This window comes from Perca flavescens, chromosome 5 (assembly GCF_004354835.1).
Source record: "Perca flavescens isolate YP-PL-M2 chromosome 5, PFLA_1.0, whole genome shotgun sequence".
Lineage (NCBI taxonomy): Eukaryota > Metazoa > Chordata > Actinopteri > Perciformes > Percidae > Perca > Perca flavescens.
In genome coordinates this window covers 6,382,433-6,402,583 of record NC_041335.1, presented here as the reverse complement: position 1 = coordinate 6,402,583, position 20,151 = coordinate 6,382,433, and the positions used below count along the sequence as shown (strand labels likewise).

Sequence of the window (20,151 nt, the reverse complement as noted above, 5' to 3'; positions counted from 1 at the left end):
CTTTCTACAGCCTTTAATACCAGTTTTTAGGCTGCCAAATAGTACATACGTTAGAGCAAATGAACCTTAGATATCATTGTTTTAATCTCCACCTCTGAAAAGTGCAGCTTCTTAGCCGGATTACGTCTCGCCATGTCGTAAATTGAATGGGAGAGGCCTCAAAACCAAGAATATATTGGGGCGTGAAATTTAATTACGATCGTTTCCAGCCGCTGCATTTATCAATGTACGACCATTCTTTCTTTTGTTTATTTTTTGGGGCATTTTTTCCCTTTATTAGATAGTGACAGTGGATAGACAGGAAAGGTGGGAGAGAGATGGGGGATGACACGCAGCAAAGAGCCGCAGGTTGGACTCAAACCCGGGCCACTGCAAAGTACTCAGCCTACATGGGGCACACACTCTTACTGGGTGAGCTAGAGGTCGCCCCAATGTACGACCATTCTTACTTTGGTTGGTGTTTTACGAATGTTTCATGAATCGCACGTGAAGCCTGTCGTAAGATGATTTCTGCGCTCATATCTGCGCTTGTTTCTACGTTAGGTTGATAAATGAGGGCCAATATATCTACAAATATTGGATGGATTGCTATGAAATTCACTACACACATATATGTTCTCCTCCAGGATGAATTGTAATTGGTAATCTCTTAACTTTTCATCTAGCGTCATCATCAGTTCAAAATTTCAAATTGTCCAATATTTTGGTTTATGACCAAACGCCTGCCAAACTAATTACATTCCCATCAGCCTCTGCTATACTTTGTGTTTAGTGCTAATTAACAAATGTGAAATAAGTATCCCATGGTTACATCTTACAAGAACACAAACCATTAATTCTAAATCAAATTATGAATCAACAATCACATATAGCACAATAAAAAAATGCCCTGAGACACATGAGGGAGATAAAACTTTATCACCTTCCTGAGGGCTGAGTAGCACCTTATCCTGTATATAGCTCAGCTGCTAAGAGACTGAGAGCTGTCAGCAGGCTCACCTTACATGATTATCTGATAGTTAGTCTTGCAAGGCCAGACCCTCCTCCACAGTGTCGTGGAGCAGGGTCTGGTTAGTCCACACAGCAATCTGGAATGGGAGAAAAAAAGTGCTCTGGTTTATCGTCATTTCTTTCAACCAGTCACAATCATCTTGGGCGGTGCTAAGCGTAGAGTGAAGCCATGTTGCCGCTGCAAAATATCCTCTGAAAGGTACTTGTTTGGGTGTACATTCAAAGTTGTTTTAGTCGTGCAACAGAAAACTCAGATTGGACAGAGAGTCTAGCTAGCTGTCTGGCTTTACCCTGCAGAGATTTGAGGAGCAGGGGCATTTTTCAGCCTTTATTTTGATAGGACAGCTGAAGACATGAAAGGGGAGAGAGATGGGGGTTTATTTATTTCAACATGTTTATTTTCAGCATGTCTGCACTTTTAGTGAACGTAAATTGAAGGTAGATAGCAGCTTGTTTGGCCACTGCCAATTGCAGCAGCCTTGCTTAATACTGAACCAATTTAAAAAATTGTTGTTCCCATCAGTCACTTAGACACAAAAAAAAATGGAAAAATAGGGTCCACATTGAAAAATACCAAAGATACCATTTACAGTAATATTGTTTTGTAGCACTCACAGCTTGTTACATTGTTGTTTATTGTCCCCCCTTGGATTGAGCATTGACCCTCTAGAAAAGCACTACCGGGCCCATTCGACTCCCTCCTAGATCATCCTGACTCAAACATTGGATGCAGAAGACGTAAATGTGCAAGGGTAGAAGGCTGTTATACTACACATCTTTAAGGCACTGAGATATAGTTTGTAAAAGCTTTTCTTTCTTTTTTCTATTACAGTTAAAGTCCCTTTTTGTGCAGCAGAAATAAGCTTCAACATCCTCGGTTATGTCCTTCAGTAATAAGTGTGTGTGTGTGTGTGTGTGTGTGTGTGTGTGTGTGTGTGTGTGTGTGTGTGTGTGTGTGTGTGTGTGTGTGTGTGTGTGTGTGCGTGTGTGTGCAAGGTTCAACATTGGGGGCGGGGTTGAGATCTCCACCCAGGGCTGTAGTAGTCTTATTTTATATATATATATATATATATATATATATATATATACAGTATATATATATATATATATATATATATATATATATATATATATATATATATATAATTAAAGAGATGCACCGATAGAACGGCCGGTGACCGGAATTGGCCAGTTTTAACCGCTCGGCCAGGCCGGCAAGGTCAGTCTGACATATGCCGATTTCATGCCGGTCAATGCTACAATTAACTGACAACATAAGTTATACGAGTTACAGTTCTCAAGGACGCACGCACACACACACGGACGTGACAGCACAGTCCACGGTTTTTCCTTTCTCTCAACTTTTCCGTTGTGTGTCGCGCGTACCCGCTCGCGGTGTGAAGCGTGTGTCCGCGCTATTCTCGCACATGTAGGGAACCTCGTGACTTAACCTGCAACATGTCAGCTGTTTGGAAATTCTTCAGCTTGTGTGCAGAAGATAACAAGTTTGCAATTTGCAACCACCTGCAAGGAAAAAGTAGGGCGTGGAGGGACGACCCCAAAAACGTTTATGTGAAGGAAATGCAAGTGACAATTCAAAGTATAAAAATATAATGGAATACAAGGCAGTAAGGGGGCTTTTACATTAGGGACCTGGGCCTGGATCATAAAGTTGACCCCAAAGTCCTGCTCATTTGATAAGTGTGAACACATCCATGCCAAAGTCCACTTGAAAATGTGGTCACTACAATTAATTTGTTCTCCCATACGGTTTGCATCAGGTGTAAAAACCAACTGTACCAAAACACGGAAATTGACTCCAGCTATCTAGGGAAGTCCCGGGACATGTATGCCCAAAGAGGCTGTTTCACAATTATTTTAAGAGCCATAGAAAAAACACGCCTGTGTGTGTGTGTGTGTGTGTGTGTGTGTGTGTGTGTGTGTGTGTGTGTGTGTGTGTGTGTGTGTGTGTGTGTGTGTGTGTAAAACAACCACCCTTGAATTTTCCTTGAATTTATAAACACAACAAAGTACTCAGGAAGCTTTTTTCAGGTTTTTTTTGCATGGTGGATTATTAAATGTAAATCTCTCCAGCACACTCCAGTACTGTACAGTAAAATTGTTTTGGACAGGTGACTCCCTCCATACAGACGACGACAGACAATCATAAGATGCAACATAGCCGAAGCGAGCGAGGCTGTTTATCACGAAGAGGGAATTAACTTCAAAGGGATTTGAAAATGTCCATGTGGAATGTAGGCTCGAGGATGAATTATGCATGAAAAATGCTTCACTAGAGTAATGTGCTGACACAATTTGTCACACGCCACATGAATACATAAGTTGCAGAGTAGCCACGTTCGAAGAGTTGATGCAGCTAGGTGGTGTGGTTTCTCTGGGCTACTGGAGGTCGTGCAGTTGTGTAACCAACACTGGCCACACGGTGAATTACTTATGAGACCCTTCTTTGGCTTAAGAGGAAGCTGAGAGCTTTGATATACAGTAGCTTTGAAAAATGTAACTCTTGACTTTAAATCTGTGTGTGTGTGTGTGTGTGTGTGTGTGTGTGTGTGTGTGTGTGTGTGTGTGTGTGTGTGTGTGTGCGTGCGTGTGTGTGTGTGTGTGTGTGTGTGTAGATCTTAGATCAGTAGGATTTTAAGGCTGGGTTTGAGGCTATGTATCATCCCCAAGTGTCTTTAAAAGCCTGTCCTGCTGTCAGTTTGGGGAGGATGCACATTTGAGGACCGACATTTTGACAGAGAGGAAGGCAACCAGCAGCAAGGATTTCAGATACTCAAAAGTCTGGTTTCTGAGTTCAACAACTAAATCTTTACTTGCCCCTAGCACCAAGAAGGCCGTGCATTTCTCAATGCTCTCACTTGACTGATTAATCTATTCAAAGTGCTCATCAGTAGTAAATTGTAAGTGTCAGACGCCATGTTGTGCTGGAGAGGAATTTATTAAATAACTTCCTCTGTAATCCGGAGGTGGTTGCTGATGAAGATGTGAAGAGTCACCACACACGTGCAACAGCATTAAATGTTTGGCCTACTGACCCACCATTGGCATTAAAGGAACACCCCGACTTATTGGGACTTTACCTTATTCACCGTAACCCCCAGAGTTAGACAAGTCCATACGTACCCTTCTCATCTCCGTGCGTGCTGTAACGCTGTCTGACGGCACCAGCATTAGCTTAGCCCAGCACAGATCCTGCAGGTGAATGGTTCCAGTAATCCTACTGCTCCAAATTGTGACAAAAGTGACAAAATAACGCCAACATGTTCCTATTTACATGTTGTGATTTGTAGAGTCACAGCGTGTACAAAAAACAACGTAACATGAGACACAGCCATCTTCTAACCGTAAACAAGCCGGGAACTATATTCTCAGACAGGCTTGCTGCAAGCATATCACTCCAACAAAGTACTATATTCTTCCGCCTAAGAATATAGTTCCTGGTTTGTTTAGGGATAGAAGGTGGCTGTGTCTCATGTTTTTTGTACACGCTGTGACTCTACAAATCACAACATGTAAATAGGAACATGTTGGCGTTATTTTGTCACTTATTCGGAGCAGTAGGATTGCTGGAACCAGTCACCTGCATGTTCTGTGCTGGCCTGATGCCGCTGGAGCTGTCAGACAGCCTTACAGCATGCACGGAGATGAGAAGGGTATGTATCGACTTATCTAACTCTGGGGGTTACGGTGAATAAGCTAAATTCCCAATAAGTTGGCATGTTCCTTTGTGTTTTAGTATTTTTACATGCAAATAATTACCTTGCAATAGGTCCTTTTCAGGTTAAGGTCTTCTTTGAGTTCATCTGTTAACAAGAACATTTAACTTGCTATGGCGGAACATTACTGTTGCCATGAATAAACTAGTTAACGGGATATTCCTCCTCTCTCTCTGAGCAACAGTAGCTTAAGAAATGATAATCATTTAATTAAACACTGCCACTGTCACTCAGCATTTTGTTGACACCAAAGGTACTCATAAGTAGGGCTGGGCAATATGGCCTAAAAATAAAATCCCTGATTCTTTCCAAAAAAATCTGATTTAAGATTTAAATTGATTTTTTTCTCCCCCTATTTAAAATCAATCTGCAGATGACAAAGAAATTGTTCAAAACAAGTTTTAACTTTATTTTGTTTTGACTCATACACGCACACACACATGGGGCTATATATCCAACAATAACAAAACGGATGTGTGAAATAAAGCTGTTTTCACATATACAGATAGCTAATTCACTTCTCGTTCCTCGCTAAAAGTTCAAATCATTTGAACGTTATTGCGCAACCTTGCCCCTATTTTCACCTGTTGCTGAGTAACATACATTAACATCCCATGGTCTCTTGAATGTAGCATACCTGTAGCAAGCTCCTTCGTAGTAACTAGCGGTAAAAACAAACGTCGAAGAGGAGCTCCATGCTACAGAGCGGCAATTGCTAGTTGTTTAAGCCGCTACAGACCTCCGTCACAGCTCGGTCGTATCAGCAGCATTTAGTAGATGTGTTGAGACGCAACAGAGTTCCTCAACACCACCTCTGGTGCCCCACATGGTGCTCCTTCAGGTCAGCGGTAGCTGGTGGTTTAGTTATCCGAGAATAGGTGACTCTCAGCCGGGGACAGAGCACCGCGAGCTGCCGGTCATTTTGTCTGAGATTATAGATCAGTAAGTAGTGAAATGACTAGTTATTATATATATGTATTATAATTAAAGTTAGTCCCTGTCGCTGCCATGTTGTTTGTGTATCTCTATGGCAAACGCATGGGGGGAGGGCTGAGCCCATTCGGAGCTAAAGGAGCCCAGAGGGGTGCGTCGGCGGATGTTAAGGAGAAAATCAATTTTCATTTAAACAAATCTACGTTAACTACACGTTCGAGTTAATCGATAAAATCAATTTATCGCCCAGCCCTACTCATAAGGTTGTGCCAGGAAGTGAAAAATAGTGAACACAACCATGATAAAAGGGTATCCATCCTGCAATAAATATATGGGATTTAACTAGGCATCTTAGTTTGCTTTCTAATATTGAGCTGACACAGATTGTAGTACTCAATACTTCACCAGAATGCTGTCGTTCCACACACTGTTTTAAGGCTTACGATTGGCATATCCTTCTGTCAGTCAACATATCATGTGGCCTGACTATCTGAACATATGTTTGAAATGTTTAACTGTAACTGGTTATCAAACTTTCACCAGCGAATAATTCAGGTAATACAGGAGAGAAAGACACTACTAATAAAAAACCTACAGCTGGTTTATTAAAAAGAGATATTATATGCTTTCACGTGTATGATACATGCATCATGACTAATAATCCAATGATAATTTATTAGAAGAGCTTTGAGACGGCCTTCACTGAGGAGGGACAGAACAACTTCTGGATCAGCCGAGGACCGAGGAGTCAAGGAGCTAAATACGGAATAATAAATAAATAATAATAAATAAGGGCCATGGGATATCCCCAAAGTCTCTGGAAACTTTCCATCTTGACTTTTCAACGGAAGTCATCATGTTGAAGGGCATTTCCATCTCAAGTGAATGCAGCATAAAATAACACATAAAACTGAATATCACAGTACATCAAAATAAAGAACGTACATGTCACTGTCAACATAAATGTAAAGGAATGTAGTAGTCACAGACAAGTGTTCACCATTTACAAGTTGCCTTTGGTTCATCTAACGTGTGAATTATACCTGCTCGTGGTATAAACTTATTTCTTGACTCGTAACTAACCTCTGTGGTCAGCGTATTTTTTACTCTTTACTCTTCTTCATAGCAGAACTCCACGTTCAAAAAGTAACACACATTGCTGATGCAACAGCCAGCTGTTCCTCACAAGAAAGACACAGTAGGTTGTAACCCTTCCTTTTTCCTGCATTTTTCCTTGTTTTACTTCAAAATTTGGTTTTATCCCACTTTGAAGTAGGTGAAGAGGCTACACATCTGTGTGTGTGTGTGTGTGTGTGTGTGTGTGTGTGTGTGTGTGTGTGTGTGTGTGTGTGTGTGTGTGTGTGTGTGTGTGTGTGTGTGTGTGTGTGTGTGTGTGTGTCATTGTCTGTTAAAACAAACTGGTCTGCAACGTTTGGAAACCTGCCAGTTCACTATGGTTCACACCAATGCGACGAGACGAAAAGATGTATCATCTCCATAGCAACGACTCTTTGTTTTATTAGCTGGATATATCATTTGTTGTGTCTAAATACCAGAGGGAAAATTAAGTTAATAATTTGTGTACTTTTAAATTATTTGTTTTTATTTGCTGAAATAATAGTCTAGATTATTGTTAACTTGGACTCACTTATTTCTGGCAAACAGTGGTTCAATGTAACGGTTGGGGAAATGGACCAATTACAATTTTTCTTCTGTTGGTATCTGGGTGAATCAGTGAACCATCCTGGCGAGGCAGGGCCTTCGGTAGCTAGACCGAATGTCTGTGTAATGCAAGTGAATAGGGTCATGCATTTGGGCATGCATTTGATAGTGACATGTGTCTTAGCCAATCATATTTTGATGTGTTGTGGGAGAGATGATTTCCCCACATCTTCCGGGTGCGTTCGTGAATACCTTCCACTAGGTCCTAGTTGAAAAGTTGTCAGCGAGTGAGGAAGGAGACTTCATTCAATGATAGGAACAACAACAAACCAGTATTGATTAACAGTTAGAGCAGTAAATAGCGGCAGTTAGCGAAGAATTCTGTGTGGCTGGATTAACTTCATTTTCAAGATCGCCTTTTACTGACAACTTGAAATCATCCAGAAAGGCCAACAATCACCCACTTTGCCACCTTATTTGATTAAGTTTTTAACTGGTACTGTACACCTAGCAAAATCCAGATTGACCTGAACAGTGCCACTGCCAATGTGTTAAGGGATGCAGAGGGAAGAAGACACCATTTGTAGCGGTCATGGTTAATAAGACAAGCGACATGAGTAATGTTACGACATCACACCCACACACACACACACAACCCCGGCCTCCAGCACACACATGGTTCAAGAACAAACGATATTGCTTGTATAGTTACTTGTCTGGGCTCGTTACTTTTTTGCTGTGCTGTTTTTGTATTGCTCATATTTGTGATATTGTGTACATTTGTTACATTTTGCTTATTCAATGAATTTTGCATGATTCTTGCAATTTTTGGTTGGCATCGTAATGGTTGAATGCACTTATTGTAAGTGGCTTTGTAAAAAGCGTCAGCTTAAAAATGAAATGTAAAGTAAATTATAGTATTTTAACTGATATTGGTGGGTCGTACAATTCTGTTAACAGCTGTAACTGTTGTGCATATGTTAAGCTGTGATCTTTATAAGTAATAAACTAAGTGTTAAATTATATGATGACGACAATGATGATGACGATGATAATCATCATTGATGTTAAATCATCATCGTCACTGTTGGCCACTAGGTCGGGATCTGACTTCAGTTTTAAGGCACCCTAATTGACAAGTAGCCTATATATCTGTAACTGTGAATTTAGGTTGACCTGGCTTTGTTCAATTTTGTGTTCTAATTCTCTGCCTTGTTTGAATTAACGTAAGGTATTGTTCGGGCACATGAGTCAGTATGAAATGGATACATTTGTCATTTATTTTTCTATAACCTATTTTGTGTTTCTGGTTTTCCAAAATGACCTTTGTGTATTGTGAACACATAAATATTGGTATGGTCGTGAAGCTATTTAGGGCAAAGAAACTTTTAATAAACCTTTAATATGCAAAATTTCAATGTGACATAGGGCTCTGGCTATTATTGTTATTGCTTTGTTTGATTGTTTTTTTTGCCACGTGTCCTATTGAAGGCCCAGGGTCCAGGACCACAGTTTGCCTCTGCTAAATATGAATGTGGACGTTAATGATCGAGTGATAAATCGGTGAAAACGTTTTATTTCTCTGATTCACTGCTTTGATTAAATGCCGCTTAGCTCTCCCTCTCTTCAGTCACTCTCTATCTCCCTCGACCATATAACGTTACCGTGCTTGCAGGCGGCTCGTTGAGCCTCCATGTAAATATCTGCTATTCCGACCAGCTGACAGTGAGCCCACTAGAGGTGAACAGGGATGAATACACTGACTGCTTAGTGATCAAACCTTTGACCGGGCAGCCACACTCACTACAGGCTATGTAGACACAAACAAGAAGAATGTACGCACAGCTCTCAAAGGTGGCGTGTAATCCAGCTGTAGGCTGTGAGATTGCTCACTGGTGTAATGAGGTGCTAAATTAGACAAATTGAACTCTGCTCCTGAGACCTTCACACTCAAGAACATATTTTAAAGCCTCTGAACACCCTCACAGGTGATTTAATTTATTCTGCCTGATTAGACTCTGCTCAGGTTGTAGGTGGGCCGGAGCTTAGATGGGAATTTATTACGTCACAAATTCCATCTACTAATAAGAATTATAAAGGTGTCATTTGTCCTGCCCTAACAGGTGCAACAAAACTAACAAGAGACAAAACTATATAAGAATATATCAAACAATCAGTCTTTACACACCCACACAGTCCTGGGAAGAGGTCCAATTAGCCAGGTTAATGAAAACACGTGCGTGTTCAGGGCCTTTAAATTGGGATTGCCAGCATCGTCATTTTATTTAAAAAGAATTGTTGTAATGTAATGATGCCTTAAAAGTGTAAAATACACCATTTGAATAGATCATTGTGCTGTATGTTTCATCTGGGGAATTATGAAAAGAGGGGATTCCATCCACCAATCCTGAATGCACTACGACAGGATTTACTGCAATGCAAAGCGTAGGAATGAGTCTACATTTATAGATATGAATGACACCAGAAGTGAAGAGCACCTCAAATTAAAGCAGCATATAAAACAGAAGCAATTCATTACTGGTATTTTTAGTAATCTCCATTTCTTCCCTATTTAATGCTTTTTTTCCCCCTGGGGGTCTGAAGGTTCTTTCCGCTATTTGTCTTGTGAGATGTTCTCCAATACCTGTCCATGTTAATATCACACCAGCCCACTCTACATTTCCATTATAATGAAAGTGGAGAGAGAAAGATGAAATGGTGTCATAAGAATACCTATTGAATCTTCCGTTATTGTGTCCTTTAGAAATGAGGTTTATACATAATTCATTAATCTCACACAGATGTATGCCTGTAAATAATATTTTTAAGCTTATTTTATCACTAGCAAAGGTAATAATTATGCATGGGTGTGTGTGCTGGAAGACATTTGACAGGTTTACTTTGTGGATACATTGTGTACACAGTGCTTTGTAAGGCAGTAGGAGTGCTGTAGATAAATTGCAAGGAGATGTGAGTGAGAGAAGGGATTAACCCTTGCGTTGTCTTCCCACCGACCATGTCCTCTCGGGTCAAAATAGAAAATTTACACTTTTTTGACATATTTTTTCACTACCACTACCACCACACAACACTATGTTTTAAACTTATTTTTGGAATTCATGGTCAATAAACCTTTTGTATATGAAATTATACCTAATCTTTCAGTTAAAATGCTTAAATTAGGAATTATTTTGACTAATATTAGAGGAACCTATGTTGATGGATAATCAGACTTGTGTATGTCAAAGTTTAGTCAGTTATTTTTTCAAATGCTATAAAATTGAATAAAACACTCAAAATTCAATGAAAGTAGGGATCATGAATTGTACTTGCAAAGAGCGTTGTTGGAAACCATCCATGTAAATCTTCGTTAATTTGGTTAAAAAGAAACCCATATTTCTGATATCGAAAACTTTTAAGAGATTTTGAAACATTTGACCCGAGGACAGTGAAGCTATGCTAGTATTTATTTTTTGCTGAATATTGACATATCACCTTGTAAAGTTGATCTGGCAAAAGGTTTAGCAAACAGTTCTGTATATACACGTCCAGCAGACACAGAGCAACATTAGCATTCATTTGTTTTTGTCCACCTAGTCTTGCATTGCCAGACCTAAAGTATCTCTACAGTGCTGTGTTTATTATTACAATAAGTACACAAATGATCACAAGCAACTGCTATTTAAGTATAATACGATTTATTAACGTCACAATTATCAGTAGCTAATCAATAATTCTTCAATAATAAACTTATATACCTTTTTACAATATCACAACCAAAAACAAAGCAAAAACAAAGCAGCATGGACACGTCTGTGTGTGTGTGTGTGTGTGTGTGTGTGTGTGTGTGTGTGTGTGTGTGTGTGTGTGTGTGTGTGTGTGTGAGAGAGAGAGAGTGAGTGAAAGAGGAGGGGCGGTGTCGAAATGTAGTTCTAACAGGCAACTACCAAAATGGCTACTCCGGTGAGCTGCACATAACTATTTAGCCTCAAGAGGGCGGTAGTGGTGCTGGGTGCACAAGGAGGGGCTGAAGAAGCCGGGGGGCTTCCTAGGCAACGTGCACGCTTAGCCGGTATGGTAGTTCCTGTGTTAGCTCTGTACAAACGTAAGCCGATTCCACGTGGTTAAGATAGCAGCGCTAGCTCGGGAGCTATGTGGCTAGCTTGAGTGTGTGTGTGTGTGTGTGTGTGTGTGTGTGTGCGTGTGTGTATATAATTAGTAAAAGAAGAGTAGAAAAGAAGTGTAAAGAAAAGAGGCACTCTGATCTTAGTTATCGAAAATGACCAGTTTTCCTCAGCCCCTCAGGTCGGACCACATGTGTAGTTAGGACATAATCATATATGGACCATTACATGATTACAATCAGATCACATTAATGGCAACAATGGTAGCAAACCCTTTGCTCATTAATAAAACAAACCAAACACACTAGTTCTAATGTCTGCCCAGAACTATGTTAAAGCCTCCTTACTGTGGTTGTTTGTCAGTTAATCTCTCGCCAGAGTTTAACGATCCGTTTTGTCCAGAGCAGTAGACGAAACGCAATCCAGGTCGACAGCAAGAAAAACGGAACGTAGTCCTTTCTTGAATCTGGGCTGATTGAACCCGCTGCAGATAGAGGAAATACTGGGCCAGTATTCCTCGGATCCCCTTGGTATATCAGGAAGATATAAAATGTCCCAGCTCAATCTCGACCAGCGAGGTGACGCTGGCTAAGCTAGTCCAGACTGCCTGCACCTCCTGTCGGTAAACTGAATCACCGTGGAAAGCAAAGAAGCACAAACGCCGACAGCTTTTATCCTTCCTCCGCCTCCTAGTGGCGGGGTGGTGCATTCAAAGGCCCGACGGCCAATGGGAAAACTGTAACTTTGTCACAGGTGTGAAGCAGTTCTTTGTCTCACCACCAGTCTGCCTTGCCCCCCCTCGTGTTGAAGGTAGAATCTCCATTTTGGCGACTCTGCTTCCAAGTGGTTTGGTGAAATTGGCTTTGGGATTCACATGTAGGCCAAGATCCTTTGTCTTGCCTTCCCTTTGTCCTTTGTCTCTGCAGTCAGCTCAATCTGAGCCATTTTTGGTTAAAATCAGTGTTTAACCAGCTTCTTGGTCCCCAACACAGTGTATTGCTATGTGTACTTCGTCCACAGCAATCCTGCAAATCGTTCCCAAGTAGATAGTAAATGCCCTAAACATATTGATAGATCTTTACAATCATTCACCAGAAGAACCAAGCAGACATGCCTTATTGCACGATCCAAATTATCTTCAAAACTTGCCATTTTTTTGTGTGCAGCTTGCTAGCTCGAAGTTTGTTGTTGTTTCCCAAGGGATTTTAACAATGGCAACACACAGAGAGAGCAAATTGGCAAAGACTGTGTGCGGGATGTCCGGCTTTATCCTGAAAATACAGATTACTGTAGTACTAAGTCCAATATTCACTCTTCTTTTAGATCTGTTCTGGTCTCTACCAGCTCATAAGAAAAGTATCTTGCTCTTTGGCTGCTAAATGCTCCCCCATCATCATTAGCAGAGCTTTTTTATGAAACCAGCTGCCTGCTGGGAACAAGATTGATAAAGAATCATAACTAACAGTTTGGCTGTTAAACCAAAATAATGAGCAGATGCTAAAAAACTGGAGCTAAGGGAAATTTCTCTGTTCTTCAGACAGTTCTCTGTGGTTGCATCACTGAGCAACTCCTTTCACATTACACAGCCATCTGACCCATTGCAATATAAAATACTGATTAGTGCAGCTTTAAGCTTCTAAGCACAGACCTGAATGAGCTTTCGGACAGAATCCTGGAAATACAAACTTACAACTTAGCTGTAGCCTACATCATCATGACCATTTACACATAACCATGTATGTTTGTCTACACATTGATTTAAAATTCAATACATAGCAACATCAGCAAAATCTGAATCCAGACAGAAAATGCTCCTCACTTAAACAAGGGAAAACTACTGTAGGGCTCAGGAATTAAAGTTCATTCAAAAACATTGAAGTGGTTAGAGGGGTATCCATGTGCATACTGTACCTGACAGCTATAATGGAGATAGAGAAAAGGCTGATGGAAACAATGTAGAAAGCTGTGTAACCTGACGGCTTTGTCAGGAGCCCACTGTGCTCTTCAGTGCATCAGCATCTTGTCATTGAACTGACATTACAACACATAGCACATGTTCTTTTTTTTATCTGATACAGTACTTTGACAATTTGTGAGATTTTCATTAAATGGAAGTGGGATGCCAGAAAAGAAAAAATTGTTTCCTCTGTGGTAAAACAGCTGCCATAGCTTTATTTTTCAGAAACGCACGTGTCAGTGGTGTAAAAGCTAATAAATCTCCTTATAGAAAACATATAAAAAAGATATAAAAAGGATTGCAAAGTTCCCATCCAGCTTTAAATATCTGGGATACATATGAATTTAAAGCAGGAAGTTGTGCAGAATAAAGTCAATAAAATTGGACTGAAAGCCATTTATTACGCTTTTTATGCCTCCTGCTCGATTATACTGGAGCCATATGAATGATTTGTACGTATTTTGTTCTTAATACCTACATTTTTGTGACAATCTTCCAAATGCTTGGTGTAGTTCTTAAAGTTTAGGGTTAGAACTAGATCTAGTAGCTAAATAAATTTCAGTAGAGTAAATCAAAGCATTTTGTCGGTTTATGTCTGATTGTATATTCTGCTGCACTGGTGCGTTCTACCACATTATGCTTTCCAGCAAAATAAGCATGACAACTTGTTGTGTTGTAGTTGCATTGTCCTCACAGGATACACACAGCAGGATGCCCCTTTTACAGGGGAGACTGATTATTCTGCTGTTCACCTGAAGACAACATACAATTCCCCCCGGCAGTGACAGAGGAAACTGCATTGATTATGTGCAGTAAAAATAAAGCAACAAAAACAATGCTAACTGCCAATCTGTCATGTATCCGCCGCCGGTTACACTGTCACTGTGTATCCCCACTGGGGCACACAGCGAGTTTCTTCATGATTTATTTCCATCTGTGCTATTAAACCAAGGGAGCAATGGTGATCCTGTTTATACTGCCTATGAGATAGACAGCCATTGGCTTGTCTTGACACAGTCCTTAGTGGGTTGAGTGATTGAGCCTGCGAGTATATCAGTTCTGCTAGCCGAGGAGAGATGAGGACATCGATTGTGCCATGATTAACTGAGAAGATGAGGCCATCTGTTGGTCCAGGCTGCTGGACCGATACATGAAAGGCTTCCACTCACCTATTCAATCACACAACAACGGGGATTAGATGGCAACCTTTTGACACCGGGCGTCAGAGGAAAAGAAAAGAGCTTTGTTGAACATGTGGAACAAAACCCTCATGAAGCTCACAGGAAAAAAGGAAAAGGGGATTTGACTAGCGGATAAAACCTGCTGCAGTACTCTTTATCGCTACCTTGTTGATTACACAATTAGCATATTGCTGACATATCTTATAATAGTAATTATTATTATTCAATCCATCACAATAGCTCCAGGTATCATTTCTTGAGAATTTCTCTGTGTAAACACTGCCCAAACTAATTACCTCCTAAGAGTCATTTAGTTTTTTACGCTGTTATAATTGAGCCTTGAAACTAACTGGCAACTTTTTTTCCCTTTGGGGTTATTTCATTTTAGTTTCCATGGAACAGTACAGTTTGCTGATTTATGCAGCCACGCACCTGAAGCAGTTTGCCCAGACTGCAGAACAGCTCTATACCTTAAAGGTCAGCCCAAATGTTCTGCAAGTGTCCCGTGAGTGTTACCTTAGGGGTACACCAGAGAGAGACTAACCCCTGCATGCAGACACTGGCTAAAATGCCTTGCACACCAAATGTGAAAACATCAATCATTGATCTCAGGTTGTAATAAAAAGAAGGCATGCAGATATACCATGCAAGGCTCAGTTACTTTGACCTGCGTTGCTGCTTGCGGCTCAAAAATTGATCAGTGTTCTGTATTTTTGATTATGTGTTACAAAAAGCGTTTTCTCATCTGACACCCTTCCAGAACCATTACAAATCATTGTTTCAAAGATAATGTGATCTGACACTACTATTTTTAAGATTTGGTTAGGTTTAGGCAGGAATACTTAACAAATACTTGGTGAGGGCTAGGGAAAATTGTGATTTGGGTTCAAATATGTTTTCTTGACCTGGACATTTTCTTGACCCATCCCCAGGGAGGTCTAGGTGGATAGACTTACCCAACTTTTTGGCTCTATAACAACGTCCCTTTTTTCCTGGTTCTCCTTCTCCATAAACAACATGAAATCAAGGAGAGGGTTAACGTTTCCCGCTACAGGTTTCCCACCGTGGTCAGAAAGAACAGTGGAGACACTTTGTTTCTCTCACTATGCCTCTAGAGTCACTACTCGCTCCAAAGCTAATCGCCGTCACTCTCTCCCTCGCTCTATCACCCACACACACACACGTGCCGGCTCGACGCACACACCAACGCACAAGTATAAACATCGGGCCACTTAAAAGCTCTGCTTGGAGCCTCCGCAGAACCATAAATCAAGCTTTAGGCTCTTACTTTTATCTGTTATGATTCACGTAAGAAACAAGCTGTGTGACGATCAAACAGGTTGTAAACTGTTAAGACAAAAGTTCAGCCAGATAATTAGTAGGTCAAAGCCAGATGGATGTTCTGGCTGCTCATGTTAAGTCACTACATTCCCAGATCTCATCAACTAATTTACGGTTACAATATTATTATCGAGAGGAATGACGAAGGGTGACCACAACCACCACCACAGTTATTTTGGGCAAAATAGTACAAATCTATGTCTTATTATTTGTGAATAAAGCTAATAAGACACGACATTTTTATAGAAATAATTTGCTTATTGCATTATTTAACTGTAAATATGAGACTTGCTGTGTATCACTGACAAACCTAACCCTTTCCTCTCTCTGTCTGTCTTTCTTCAACAGTCTGAAGAATCAAATATGTGTCCAGTGAGCGTGGGCGAGGATAAAAAAACAACTATTGGATTGATGTCAGACAAGCTGTGGTCAGCTTGCCCTGCTTTTTCTGCCTCTGCCCTGCTTCTGCTTTCCTCCACATCATTTCAATCTCTCTCTCTCTCTATCTCTCTCTCTCTCTCTCTCTCTTTCTCTCTCTCTCTTAGCCACCCTGGCGAGGAGGAAAATAAAGAGATTTTTTTTTTTAACACTAGCACTGCATCAATTCTCTCACCTGTCGGTATACAGTACAGTTTAAACAGTTTCTCCATCATTGACCTTTAACATTCCACTGCAGCTGTGTTTTTATCCACTGACAGTCTGATAGCATTAAAAGTGGATCTTTCTAAAAATGCACTGGATACTAAGTACTTGAGAATATAAGGGTTGTTTTTAACTCTTTTTGTTTGTGTTTAATTGAATGAAACATAGCATATTTATTTGAAATCAAAGGAAAATATACACATTATTTAGCATTGTGGGCTTTATCTATAACTCAATCATTCTCTTTGCCCTCAGATTCTGTATGGTACACAGTGCAACTCAACTCAATGCTTTTATTGCATACATGCTTGCATCTGAGCTAAATCCCCTTTGTGTCTTAAAGGGGTTGATGGCAATAATGACACCGGTCAGACTCTTAATATATGTTGTAATGGTATTATCTTCTACGGGCTTGACTTCTGTCTATGACTCTGGTCTAAATAAGGAACAGACGATAATTTTTAAAGCTTTTAAAGGATAATTCTGATAATTCCGTTGTATAGAGCAAAAATCACAGTATCACATTTGTTTCCGTAGATTTAGCCAACATTCTTATCAGTAAAAATAACATTGCACCCACCAGGTTATTGTTGAGATATGGCAAGGCAAGAAACACGAGCAATGCTCACCTCTGATTGTATACCTCCAAGTAAACTGGTTTAGATAATTTTTAAACTGCTGGCTTGTTTACAACCTGACTTATTGTTTTGTTGTAGCGATTGCACCGTACTCCCAGATCTCAGAAATTACTTTGTTGGGGACATTGTTACCAAACACAAATTATGCCTAAAGCTAAAAGAAAATTACACTTTTCAGTTTAGATAAATCAAAACTAAAAAAATGGATTCCTCCCAATTTAAACAGATATGAGAAGACATGATGTCTTCCACAATTTTTTATTTTTATTTTGCAGTGTAATGCAGCATACAGCCTACTGTATGTGGTCAGCTTTCTAGGTTTAGAAATATTTCCTCTGGTTAAGATGCTTTCATTTCAGCATAGTCTTCATCTCAGGGAGGTGTAACTGGTCGCTTTAGTGAAATTGAACACTGCTGTTGAGAAATGTACTGAGTCCATTCCACTACAGAGTCTTGTAGAATGTGTTGGTAGATAAGGTAAAATGGACTGAAACCATAACTGTTACGGTTTCACAAAAATAATGTTGATATTGTGGAGTGTTTTAAAGGGTAATTCAGCTTTTATATATATATATATATATATATATATATATATATATATATATATATACATATATATATATATATATACATATATATATATATATATATATATATATCTTATTTTAAAGGAACACGCCGACTTATTGGGAATTTATCTTATTCACCGTAACCCCCAGAGTAAGACAAGTCAATACATACCCTTCTCATCTCCGTGCGTGCTGTAACGCAGCCTGACGGTTCCAGCATTAGCTTAGCCTAGCACAGATCCTGGAGGTAACTGGTTCCAACTAGCCTACTGCTCCGAATTGTGACAAAAGTGACAAAATAACGCCAACATGTTCCTATTTACATGTTGTGATTTGTAGAGTCACAGCGTGTACAAAAAACAACGTAACATGAGACACAGCCAGACAGGCTTGCTGCGAGCATATCACTCCGCCCAAGTACTATATTCTTCTGCTTGAGAATATAGTTCCCGGTTTGTTTACAGTTAGAAGACGGCTGTGTCTCATGTTACTTTGTTTTTTGTACACGCTGTGACTCTATAAATCACAACATGTAAAAAGGAACATGTTGGCGTTATTTTGTCACTTATTCGGAGCAGTAGGATTACTGGAACCATTCACCTGCATGTTCTGTGCTGGCCTGATGCCGCTGGAGCCATCAGACAGCATTACAGCACACACGGAGATGAGAAAGGTATGTATCGATTTGTCTAACTCTGGGGGTTACGGTGAATAAGCTAAATTCCCAATAAGTCGGCGTGTTCCTTTAAGCTTATGTAGCATTCGGTTTCTTACATGTCATGTTAAGAAATTAAAGATGTTGACTTAAAAGCCAGTGTTGTATAAATGAGAACTATGAGGAAAATTATAAATGAATAATAAATTACTGTTGTGGATCAGATTACTTTGTAATTGCTGTCTGTTTACAGTATAAGTGACTTCTTCTACTGTTATTTTCAGTGCTGTGTCAACTGCAGAACTGTGTGTTGTGATCAAAATTTTGCTTTGACTCATGTTGTTCAAGCACTTTATTTTGCAGAAACCTCAAAGTCTATTACAGCTCGAATTTCTTGAACACAGAGCTAGAGATTTGTACTGTAGAGAAAGAGGGAAAAGAAATCATCACAATCACATCATGGACTGAAAACAAACTATTGCTGGCTGATGTCAGAGATGCAAGCCAATGCGAGAGACGCCACCGAAGAGGACATTAACAATAATTTAGAGAAATGTTTTTTTAATATTGCAATTAAGAAGTGCACGTATGATGTTTTTTTATTGCAAGTCAAAAAAAAACTCCACTGAAATGCTTTGGTCAGCCTGAGTAATAATATTTCTGTGCTAAGGTTGCTTTGGATTAGTCGTTTTTCCTTCATCACAGGAAATCCACCTCTTACACACCCTCTAGTCCCCTTGTGCTCTATTGTGTCTGAGAAAAGAATAAAAGACATTTGAAACTACACCTACTCTGCTTTGTATGATATTGCTTTTATTTCTTGTCGTTTACAATAATTACAGTAATAGCAAAATGTTTGTCTGTATAGTAAGTTTTTATAATCATATATATATAATGTGTTTAACATGTTACACACCAAGATGGAAAAAGCAGAAAGCAAATTAAAATCCCTACATGACATACCCCCCGAAAGAACCAAGCAAGCCTGCCTTGTTGCATGATCCAAATGTTCTTCATAACTTGCCATTTTCAGGGTGTAGCTTGCTAGCTCCAATTTTGTTGTTGTTTCCCGAAACGAACAGAGTTTTGCAAGGTGAGGGACATCCAGACTAACCTGATTGTAACAGAGACAGTTTGACTTCACATAATGCTCTACTTTGTAGTTGTCTGTACTGTATATGGATCCAGGTCTGCATGAACAATCATTCTGATTGGCTCATGATGGCCACGATGTATGTAAAATACCTGTATATAAACCCTCTCCGGGAATGTTATGGCTTTGTACAATGATGCACTGCGTGACAAATATAAGTAAGTCATTCTCATAACCAATGTGTTATGATCAATCATCGTGCCACTTATACAGTAGTCTTGCATTGCCAGACCTTCCTCCACAGCACTGCGGAGGAGGGGCTTGTTAGTCCACACATCATTTCGGGATGGGAGAAGAACGTGCTCTGGTTTATTGGCATGGCATTTTTCCTGAGAATGTAAATTTCTCACGGTATCAATATTGTCTTATATACTGAATAAAAATGCATTTTATATTGCTCAGTTGATGTTTTATTGTACCAGTTGGGATACAGTACAGATAATGGCATTTATGTAGTTTAACTAAATAAATTATGCTCAGCCTGGTTGAGTTTGTCAGCTAAATTATAAGCTGTATGTCTCTCTAACGTGAGAAGCACTGCTGACTTT

The 20,151-nt window shown here is 39.8% G+C and overlaps 1 protein-coding gene across 1 annotated transcript in view; it reads left to right on the top strand.

The window, feature by feature from the left end:
* zmat4a (zinc finger, matrin-type 4a) overlaps positions 1–17,768 on the top strand; it is a 238,844-nt gene extending 221,076 nt beyond the window's left edge. The window contains exon 7 of the mRNA XM_028578250.1: positions 16,295–17,768. Coding sequence (XP_028434051.1) covers positions 16,295–16,322 — 28 coding nt within the window. The 3' untranslated portion in view covers positions 16,323–17,768. The remainder of the gene's footprint in view (positions 1–16,294) is intronic.
* The last annotated feature ends 2,383 nt before the right edge of the window (positions 17,769–20,151 follow it).